Source organism: Sander vitreus, chromosome 15 (assembly GCF_031162955.1).
Source record: "Sander vitreus isolate 19-12246 chromosome 15, sanVit1, whole genome shotgun sequence".
NCBI lineage: Eukaryota > Metazoa > Chordata > Actinopteri > Perciformes > Percidae > Sander > Sander vitreus.
In genome coordinates, this window is record NC_135869.1 from 6,600,584 (window position 1) to 6,612,655 (window position 12,072).

The following is a 12,072-nucleotide window of genomic DNA, read 5'->3' on the forward strand; positions in this document are numbered from 1 at the left end:
AAATATACAAGGGAAATGTTTCTATCAAAATCAATAAGAGCTAAAACGCCATTATATGACTAAAAAAGTGTTTCAAAATAGGATTTTCTGTGTGGGCCATGTAACTCCTCCTTCTCTTCACCTTCTGGAAGCTCAGAATGCCAACTAGTAATTAGGATAATACAGCAGATTCAAAGCGTGCTAATGTTAATATAGTTGGTAGGTCAATACAAGCTTTGAGAGAAATCATGCCGGCCGCCTCACTCTTCAGCACATCTCCGGTTGCAATTTTGCTGCCCGGCAGCGCAGGATTTTCAGGAAGCTGTCGATCTTGTGGGAGTCGCGGCGGAAGCAGGACAACAGGAAATTGAAGTTGATCAATTTGGAAATCCTGTCCTCGCCGATGTCATTGCCCCCTCTGTAGGGCAGCGAGGCGATGGTCTGAGCCGCCGGACCCATCTGGCAGAGACGAGAGGCAGAGAAAGTGAGACAACTTGGGTTATAGTTTTAAAACTTTTTATATTAAAGCCCCTATTATACTCCTTTTCAGAGTCGTATTTGCCCCCTTGGGGTCTACTAGAATAGGTTTACATGCTTTGATGTTCAAAAACACATGATGTTTCTCACACTGCTCAATGCTGCGTTTATCGGTGTTTTAAGCCCCCAACGTCTCCTTCCAGGCAGCACTGCCTGGAAGGCACTAGGATTAGGCAATGGTTATGGTTAGGGTTATGGTTAGAGTTAGGTGCCTTGAAGTGAACGGTCGCAGCGCTGCCTGGAAGGAGACGTTGGGGGCTTAAAACACCATCGAGCCAATGCTGCAATACCTCTGCCTGAAACACTCTGTCTGAGCTCATGACCCGCCTTCCTGAGAAGCCCAGTCTGCCCTGATTGGTCAGCCAAATTCAAACAAGCCACTGGGTAGGCTGTGCTTGCTCAGGCAGCACCAATGGGCAGAAAATATGAAAAACTGGGCTGGCATTCCCTATCATTGACATCACTAATGGAGGAATTTCAAACAGAAATGTGGGCTAGCCGTTTTATGCAGTTGAGAAAAAGTGCTGTCTGTTAAAGAGAAAGCTCCATTTGGAGAATAATTTGTTTTTTTTAATTATTATTCTTTATACATCTATTACATGCACGGACAACTATAGACCACACTAAAAGACGGGACAAATAAAAATAAATTAAAAGTACAATAGGGGCTCTAGTTATTTTATTTTTTATTTAGCTTTAGCTTTTATTTATTTTAGTTTAGTTTTGAAGTTTTTTTTTTTAAATGATTGGAAAAGCAAAACAAGGATTGGTCTTCCCACACCTTGCCAGATAGGATGTCCAGGCCGTCTCCTAGGTTCTTGGAGTGCTCCTGCAGCTCCTGGATCTTGTTGGATATGCTGCTCTGGGCCGGGTGAGGCAGGGTGTTAGCAGAGGTGGAGAGGAGCGCCAGGGGGTCTTCCCAGGCTTGGAGCAAGGAGCGAGCCAATGACAACAGGTCTGACTCCTGGAAGAAGAAGTCAAACCGATAGCAATAAGATGATACAATTAGCTGAAGGGTAAAAGTGCACACAGAGCTTTTTCCTTAGCCTACGTAGCATATCTCCTTAAGAGAATAGCAGACTCGCTCTGCTGACTGGCTTTTACTTCATGTTCCACAAGCTCGCTCTGAACTTTTTACATTTAACTTTGGCTCACCTGACTCCTGGAACAAACTACAGCACTTCCTTCAAATCCGTGGTGGAATGTAGTACTGTACATAAGTACAAATGTTGAAGTACTTGGGTCGTTTCTTTTTATGCCACTTTCTACTTCTATTCCACTACATTTCAGAGAGAAATATTGTACTTTTTACTGTGCTAAATAAATATTCTGCTAAGATTTTCTTTATATTTTAATATGCTTACTGACTTTTTTCTCAGAATTCTGACTTTAAACTCAGAAGTCAAATAAAATGTTCACATGGCCCTAATCCTCTTCCGTAGTTTTGACTCATGCATGTTAGCAATCGAAAAAAAAAGATACATTTACTCACTGATACTTGAAGAGCCTGGTACTTGTCAATGGGTGTCTGCAGAGAGGCGGTGTGGCACATTGAGGGGCGGGGCATGATCACCCGGTCTATAGGAGGGAAGTGAGAATCCTAGGAGGGGGGCAGAGGAGGATGATTATTATATATTTTGCCTCATGTATTTTATTCCCGCTGCGCTGAATACATGAAAAAACTGGACTAGCATGCAAGTAAAAGGTGGTATAACGCTACTCAGAATGAATGTGGTTATCTGCTGAATAGGGCATGGGGCGAGGGAAATATTTGTACTTTTTACTCCATTACATTCATCTGACAGCTTTAGTTACTACTTCGATTAGATTACATTCAACTTCATTGTCATTGCACATGTCACAAGTACAGAACAAAGAAATGTAGTTGGTGTCTAACCAGAAGTGCTTAAGCAGTGATTAAACATATTAAATAGCATGTGCTACAGTATAAACAGAGTGCAAGGCATGAATGATATATAGATACTGTATGTGTCTATATGAGTGTCTATTATTACAGGTATGTACAGGCTATGAACAGGCGATGACTATGGTTATACAGAATAAATAACTATACAGTATGTACAGTGGTGCAAATTCTGAGTGTTGGAGGGCTTATACAATATGTACAGCAATTATACAAGATGTACAGTAGTGCAAGAGGAATGATTTACAGTGCATTTTAGTTGAGTGTAGTTGGTTCAGTCTATGGGGGTGGGGGGGGGGGGTTGGTGGGTATGTGTGTGGGGTGTCGGTGGGCAGAGTTCAGTAGAACGACAACTGTAGTTACTTTACAAATTGAGATGTTTGCACATAAAACACATGTAGTTTATAAAATACGATGTTTCATTATAAAATTAAACTACCCAACAATATTAGCCTGACAAGCCAGACCCACATCAAGATGTTGGGTCTGGGAACACACCATTGGCAGGGCTCAATCCGAGGGGCGGGATAAACGGTTGTCTTTTAAATTCCCTCCGCACGCAATAGGATAGCGCTACAACCAACCAGAGCAACGAAGAAGGTAGCAGAGGTAATTGATAGATTAAAGCTTTTGCCGTATCCGGTCGGCAAAACTCCGAACACATCTTGCTTTTTTAAGAATGACTTCAGTGCCGTTCTTTGTTCTTAACTCCAAGTCTTCCAGAGTCGCAGCCAAAGCCAAGACCGCTGTTCGCCAGCAGCAGCCATCTTCTTTGTTTTCAAGTAGCAGGGAATTCACGCGGAACCGTCGTAACTCTATGTTAAGCCCGCCCACCGACTCTGTACATGATGTGATTGGCCCGGCTAGTGTTTGGCTTTTCCAGCTCGCAAGCCAACGAAGAGTTGCTAGACCCCCTGGCTGCAAATTACTATTATTATATTTGCTGCCGATAGGGTGCGTCTAGATTTCTAGGCTACAACAATATACAAGTACAGCTGAAATGATTAGCCGACTAAACACCTTGCTTCAAACATGTGCTGCACAACATACTGTAGACGTGTGTAGCAGGCCTGCCATGGATGTGACCTACACACGGACTTTGAAGGCTGCTCTGATTTTATCACCTGTAAGGTATCGCGTCCTCAGACAGACATCCAACCGACCGTCCACTTCCTGGTGTTGTCTTACACAGTGGTGGGATGTAACTAAGTACATTTACTCTATTACTGTATACTTTGGAGTTCTTGTTCTTTACCTGGCTCTTTCCTTTAATGCCACTTTCTACTTCTAGTCCACTGCATTTCAATTCAATTAAGATTTTTGCACACAAAAACATAGTTTTTTTTAAAACTATATATAGGCCTACAAGTCCAGCTGAAATGATTAGCTGATTAAACACTTAGTTGATTAACAGAACTGTTTGGATCCTTTCCAGTTTCTAAAACGTGAGGATTTTTCTGCATTGAGTACTTTTACTTGTAATACTTAAAGTACATTTTCCTGATGATACTTACATACTTTTACCGAAGTAACATTCTCAACGCAGGACTTCAACTTGTAACAGAGTATATTTACAGTGTGGTGTTAGTACTTTTACTGAAGTGAAGGATCTGAATACTTCAACCACTAGCACACACACACACACACACACACACACACCCCAGGTACTGACCAGGTCATGGCTGAGGGTGGTGCTGAGGGAGTGTAGTATGTCGGAGCGCTCAGAGGCTCGGTCCAGCAGGTCGTTGATGGCGACGGCCCTGCACGCTTCCACCATATACAGCACTGTGGAGCACGGATACAGAGACGTGTTATTTTTTCAACTGTTTAAAGTCATCTGTGTTTGTAAAGCCAAATGTCACACACAGTCTCTTCAGAGGCTTTACAGATCCCAATCAGAAACAGCCCACACTGTGGGAACTGAAAGGGGTTGGCGCTGTAAAGTTAAGTGTTAATTCTAGAAAGAAAACAGGACTGAACAGGTGTAGGCTGAATCCTAAGCTTATTACACCTTCCCTTTTTAATGTCATTTTAGTAAGTGTTAGTACTGGATTAGTTTAGCCTGTTCTAAGTAGCAGCTGTAACAGAGTTGCATGACACTTCAGTGTCTTCTACACCCCATTTCATTTGATGTTTTTTAAAGGATTTAATGAATGAATTTTGTTGGATTAAAAAGCATAATTACTAACTCTTTTAATGGTGACGATAGCCCGACCAATACTAGATTTTGGAGGCTGATAGAGCACAATGAGTTAAAATAAATCCAATATCGATATATATTGGCCGATATTCTTTTTGTGTATGTTTTACATGAGGACATAATAAAATATTAAAACATATGTGTTAAAAGCATCCCTTAAATCTGGTTATTAAAACTGTGATTGATACATGTGATCGATATGGACTAAACGGGACATTTTACAGTGCAAAAAAACCTCTGTGGCATTTTTTTATACTGCAGTTTTTTAGTTACTTATCAGCTGCAGATGCATGAATTCTGAGTTTTTGCAGATTTCCCACTGATTTTACACAAATAAAAATAAATGAAAATAAAACTCAGAATGTTAACACATCTCCACCCCAAACAGAAAAATGATCTGCTAAATTCCGCAGATTTTCATTGTGGTTCACCACTGAAAATTGTAAAAAAAAGAAAAAATAATAATAATATCTGCATATTCCATTTGGGTCTGCTTATCAGCTGACACATACAGTCCTGTGAATAAATTAGGACACCCATGCTAAAGTTAAGGAATAAAAAAATCATCTTTAGGAAATTGATCTTAATGCCTTAATTAAAAAAAATGAGGAAAAATCCAATCTTTAAGGACACCAATTTTCTTTGTGAATGAATAATGTATTGTAAATAAATAAATGTTCTTCCTTAAAATATAGGGGGCATAAGTAAGTACACCCCTATGTTAAATCTCTAATAACTAGAGATTGGCATGGGGTACTTTCCATAAAATCATCTCTCAATGCAAATCAAACCAGCTATTAGGCTAACTGAAATAAAACCATGCCAATCTCTAGGTATGGTGAAGAGTATGTGATGATGTGGGGCTATTTTAATTCCAAAGGCCAAGGGAACTTTATCAGGATGCATAGTATCCTGGATCCATGAAATAACTGGCCTTTAAAAATAAACATCTGCCTGCCTCTATGGGAATTTAACATAGGGGTGTACTTACTTATGCCCCCTGTATTTTAAGGAAGAACATTTATTTATTTACGATACATTATTCATTCCCAAAGAAAATTGGTGTCCTTAAAGGTTGGATTTTTCCTCATTTTTTTAATTAAGGCATTAAGATCAATTTGCAAAAAAAATTGTTATTCCTCTTTTTAGTCAACTTTAGCATGGGTGTCCTAATTTGTTAACATGACTGTATTCTTTTCACTAATATACTGTGTCTGTGATGAGCTAATATTGGTCGATATAAAGGTGCTAAGTTATTACACAATGTTTAAAATCTCTGATATGAGCAGCAGAACATGTACAGTTTGATTAAATATTACACACTCTGGTTTTCATTTATCAGAAATCTATTAACATTGTAAAAAAATATATATACCTGTGTATATATACATTTCTTATTATTTTAGTGTAATAGCATTGTACAGATCCCACACAAAGAAATGCAAGATGTTCCAGGCTCATCTCACCTGTCATGAAGATTTTGCTTCCATTGGTTTTTCTGTGAGCCATCTCTCTTCTTCTGCCTCCCGTTTGTTGGCCTTTGCTTCTTTATCTCGGTGCTGTCTCTTCCTCTTTCTCCACTCTGCCTCGATTATATAGCTCCTTGGCCTCCACTGGTTTGGTTATGCAGCAGTGTTTACTGATTGTTTAGCCCCATTCATAATGAGAAACATAGGGAAGGAGATTTAAATGGATGCAACAAGGTGTGTGTGTGTGTGTGGGTGTGTGTGTGTGTGTGTGTGTGTGTGTGTGTGTGTGTGTGTGTGTGGGGTTCCTCCCAGGTGTTAATTAGACGGATGAATATAAACACTGATGTTCACACCCTGCTGAGTGCTAATGCTATGTCTTAATTCATTACATCATCATTTGATGGTTAAATTACTGATGACCTTTGAGTCTATTACTGACCTGATCTTTCCAACTTACCCCACCTGCTACCTGTATTCTCAAACCTGCAGCCGGAAAATCCTTTTCCAAAAAGTTTTTTTTTTCCCCTCCAGACATGCCAATATGAACAGAGAATATACATCTGTCATATTTCATTGCTGTTTAATTGTTCCATATGGGCTTTTAAGGGAGACACTACACTGTAAACCTTTGATGTAAATTTACAGCTAAAATCTCACAGTATCTTACTGTTTTAATTAGTGCTGTCAAACAATTAAAATATTTAATCCCGATTAATCGCATTAATGTCATAGTTAACTCGCAATTAATCGCACATTTTTCTCTATTCTAAATGTCCCTTGATTTCTTTTTGTTCCATTATTTTTTTTTCATTTTAATGCTCTTATCAACATGATACAACGATACTTTTAAAACGGTGCCGGCACCGAAATCTGCGTTGCTATTCGGTCCGGTAGATAACGGTCTTTAAGGCACCGGTGCCTTCCCCCCCCCCAAATAAAAACTCTTCGGATCTACACGATTCACGTGGATGACATTTTCCCATTTAAAAATGGCGATTTCCACCGAAAAGCAACTAGTTTGCAGGTATGTACTACTCTTTGGCCGGCTCGCAAGCCCAAACAAGTGTGTCTGTTGTTTTGTTTCCGGTCTAGCTAGATCCGGTGTGGTTTTGTAGTTTTTCTAACGTTACTTGTTGTTGCAACAGCATGTGAAAAAAACTACAAAGTTTGCTACGCCAAAAAGAATGTTAGTCTCGCGATAAAAAAATTGACGGCGTTAAAATGGGTTTGCGATAACGGCGTTAATTACGCGTTTAACTGACAGCACAAGTTTTAATGTAATACAGGACCATACTGTAAATGGCAATGCATTCTAAGAGGAAATAAAAATATTACAGCACTATCTGCGAATGTTATGTATTACAGGTATTTACTGTTAATACCAATGCATCTTGGGAAAATGAAGGAAAAGGCGGGAATTACACTGCAACCAGTATATTACTGTAAATTAAAATAATACAGTGAGACACTATGTCTATTTACAGTAAAATACCTTAAAATTTAAAAACCGTATGCTTACTGTAAATTGCTGGCGAAGCTGCTGCCATTATATTCACGTTTACGGTGAAAAGTTTTACAGTGCATAGGCAAAACCACAATTTTTCAATTTTGAGTTTGTTGGGCTATTTTGATTTAGTAACATGTCTTCTTTCAGACTTTTGCGGAAAAAAATCATCCAAAATACACATTAAGGTGTTTATTTTACCCCATGTTGTCTATTTGGGCCCGTACATTTCTCCTAAATTCACCCAGTTAGCATTAGATAATGCCTCATTTGCATATATTTAAACATATTTAAACAAACTTGTAATACAAAAATAATTGTCTTCATGTAGGGTGACCAGACGTCCCGAAAAAATTCGGCACAGTCCCGAAATCCAAGCAGTTGTCCCGAATCCCGAATCCTGCCCTAACTGTCATGAAAATTAGAGCAAAGTCTTAAGAGCAGATTCTCGAGTAGTTATAGTCTGATAGAACATTAAAAACTGTTCATGGTGATTGAGGACTGGGTAGGGAAATACCCCTGGGTTACTGCAGTTTTACGTGATGCAATCAAAGCGTTTTGCAAACTCAAAAAAGAGTGGCATGCACAGCAGATAAATTAGATACACGCAATGGACAAATATATAGACACTAACATTTCCCCCCCTCTTTTGTCCCTTTTTCTTTTATCTTCTCCAACTATTAGTGCACCTACAGACACCAGTTGTGGTTAAACAACCCTTTTTAAAATTGGCAGAAGACAGACTACTGTAGGTGATGAGGAGCTCAACGGGGGCGTCTGCTGGACATGCGTGGAATGGCAGGTCCAAAATGTCCCTGCAAGCTAGACAATGGAATAAATACAATTAGTGACCTTTATAAAGATGGTGTATTCATGTCATTCACTGACTTAGTCCATAAGTACAGATTGGAAGAGAAAGGAGACTTTTGGAAATACTTCCAAATCAGACACTGTGTGATGAAAAAGTTTCAGTCAGGTGAAGTGGGTAACCCAATTGTTGACTATCTTGACAACCTGTTTAACCATTAGGCGTCAACATTTTACAAAAGCTCAATTTATTTAACTAGTAGCATATGTGACAATTTGAGATTAATTTGGCAGAGAGACCTTGCTTGTGCAATTGACATGGATACATATAAACAGATTATGGCTAATAATGGTAAATATATCAAGGAAGCTAGGGGGAAATGTATTCAGTATAAAATATTGCACCGGTACTACTGGACGCCAAATAGGCTTTTCAAAATAGGACTAATAATTACCAACACATGTTGGAAATGTAAAACAGAGATGGGCACCTTTTTGCATCTCATTTGGGAATGCTCTATGGTCAAACCGTTTTGGCATAACATATTGGAATTCTTAGGGACATGGGCAGGACTAATAATGGCAATATCTCCAAGACTATGCCTTTTGGGAGATAAAACAGAAACGCCAACCCTGACAAAAATGAGTGAGACAGCACTTATGAGGTTATGCTGGCTAGGATAAGGGGCAAAGAGCCTGGGACTCTGGGGATTTGGGATTACTTTATGGTCCACCTGACCTCTAACTAGTAGCCTGATTATGGGACTGTAACCAGATTTTTATGGCATCTCTGTTTAATTTACTGATATTTTGTTTGATTGTTTTATTTAACTAATACTACTGTACTTTCTGTCTGCTCAGGCTGTACATTTTTTAATTTGTCACACTCCTTGTGACCAGGATATCTTGTGATTTGACTGAAATGTTATTTCACTATCTGACCTCTTCGTCATATTTGTCTTCTGTGAGCTGTACCATATGAGCTGTTGTTTGTCATATTTGCAAATAAAAATTTAAAATAACAAAATAAAAATGTCCCTGCAAGAGAGCCCACAGGGAAAACAGAGGAAGAGGACAGAATAGAGACAGAGAAGACACACACAACTGAGACACAACTACTTATTGTGCATTACTGTGACATTGCATGCAGAAAATGTCATGGTAAATATCTGGTTCTTTTGGCAGCAAAACATTTTTTTTTTTTTACCAGTATCTCCTCTCTTTTACTATAATGGGATTGAACATATTATTGAATGATTTGTAACAAAACACAGAAATGACCATAAAGCATTGATATACATCAAACAAGGACATGTTAAATGTTTTCTATGCTATATGAACTTTGCATGAAGAAATATATAGATCCCTTTTGTTCAGTTTTTCCATCATAAAGTACTAGCGCAATACTAGTAAAATCCAGATAAAAAATAGACATATATATATATATATATATATATATATATATATATATATAGCAGCAACCGGTATAATAAAAAATAAGCCCTAAACGGACACTAATGTCCTATGTACAAACACTAAGAAACACCTTAGAAATAAAAAATCCAACCAATAAATAGCTTAGCAATCAGAATTGCCTTTTGAAAATGTCTGCAGTATCATGACCCTCATCATAGACTTCAGACTTCTGAAACATGTCTTTAGTTCAAAATCATATGCAAGTCATGAAGCATCAAGCTGATGAAACAATATGAATTGTGTTTTTCTAGCTGTTAAAGAGGACCCCCAACCGAACATTAGAGTTAAGTGAATCATTGTTCAGAAAGTTACACATCAACTGTCCTCTCAACGTCGGACACAGATTATCTTGTTCAGGAGCCGAGAGGTCACCATGTGTGCTATACATTTCCCATGACACCTTGCTTCAAACATGTGCTGCACAACATACTGTAGACGTGCGTAGCAGGCCTGCCATGTGTGTCAGAATCAGAAACGCTTTATTGCCAAGTACGTTTTTTACATATACAAGGAATTTGTTTTGGTGTGTTTGGTGTGCATGTCACACATTCTCTAAAATAAGTTAAACAAACAGGTTAATATAAGTATAAATATATGTATACATATATATATATATATATATATATATATATATATACACACACACACAGAATGTATTAAAAATAAGAGAGCAAGAATTAAGATAAAAAGAGCAGAACAGTAGATTAAGTACAGTGGCATGACGAGCCAGAGGTGTAGTGTGGAGAGAGTCAGGGTGGTTTCCGGGCCTTGTTAATAAGGCTAGTGGCGGAGGGGAAAAAACTGTCCTTATGACGTGAGGTTTTGGTCCTGATGGACCTCAGCCTCCTGCCAGAGGGGAGTGGCTCAAAGAGTTTGTTGCCGGGGTGGGAGGGGTCAGCCACAATCTTTCCAGAGCGCTTCAGAGTCCTGGTGGCGTAAAGGTCCTGGAGCGGCGGCAGATTGCAGCCAATCACCTTCTCAGCTGACCGAATGACACGCTGCAGTCTGCCCTTGTCCTTGGCTGTGCTAGCAGCGTACCAGATGGTGATGGAGGATGTGAGGATGGACTCAATGATGACTGTGTAGAAGTGCACCATCATTGTCTTTGGCAGGTTGAATTTCTTCAGCTGTGAGTCGGAGATGTCTTTCCCCAGCTTCACATGTTGCTTCCTGTCAGAAAGGAAGTCAGTGATCCACCTGCAGGTGGAGTCAGGCACACCAAGCTGGGAGAGTTTCTCCTGAAGCAGAGCCGGGATGATGGTGTTAAAGGCAGAGCTGAAGTCCACAAACAGGATCCTGGCGTAGGTTCCTGTGGAGTCCAGGTGCCGGAGGATGTAGTGGAGGGCCAGGTTGACTGCATCGTCTACAGACCTATTGGCTCTGTAGGCAAACTGCAGGGGGTCCAGGAGGGGGTCGGTGATGGCTTTGAGGTGTGAAAGCACAAGGCGCTCAAAGGACTTCATAACAACAGAGGTCAGGGCGACGGGTCTGAAGTCATTAAGTCCTGTGGTCCTTGGCTTCTTGGGAACAGGGATGATTGTTGAGGTCTTGAAGCAGGCTGGCACGTGGCATGTCTCCAGTGAGGTGTTGAAAATGTCTGTGAACACTGGAGACAGTTGATCAGCGCAGTGCTTCAAGCTGGATGGGGAGACAGCATCCGGTCCAGCAGCTTTCCTGGGGTTCTGTCTCCTGAACAGTCTGTTGACGTCTTTCTCATTGATGGAGAGAGTCGTCACTGAGGTGGGTGGGTGGGTGGAGGGGGGACCTTTAAGGTGGGGGAGGTGGAGGTGGAGGTGATGCACTGTAGCTGGAGCTGTTGGGAGGTGTCGTGGGATCTACACACGGACTTTGAAGGCTGCTCTGCTTTCATCACCTGTAAGGTACTGCGTCCACAGACAGACACCCACCCCTCTGTCCACTTCCTGGTGTTGTCTTACACAGTGGTGGAATGTAACTAAGTACATCTACTCAAGTACTGTACTTAAGTACAAATTTGAAGTCCTTGTTCTTTACTTGGTTCTTTTCTTTTTATGCCACTTTCTACTTCTACTCCACTGCATTTCAGAGAGAAATATTGTAGTTTTTTACTCCATTACATTCATCTCCTAGTTTTAGTTACTTACTTAAAATACAATGTTCTATTATACTGTAAATTAAACTATATAAAGGCCTACAA

The 12,072-nt window shown here is 39.9% G+C and overlaps 1 protein-coding gene across 1 annotated transcript; it reads right to left on the reverse strand.

Moving 5' to 3' along the window:
* Positions 1-246: 246 nt before the first annotated feature.
* Positions 247-6,149, reverse strand: prl (prolactin). The gene is made up of 5 exons (XM_078269422.1): positions 6,107-6,149; positions 4,113-4,225; positions 2,009-2,116; positions 1,298-1,480; positions 247-438 (listed from the first exon to the last, which is right to left on the reverse strand). The coding sequence occupies exons 1-5, from the start codon at positions 6,147-6,149 to the stop codon at positions 247-249; spliced, it is 639 nt and encodes a 212-aa protein (XP_078125548.1).
* Between the last annotated feature and the right edge of the window lie 5,923 nt (positions 6,150-12,072).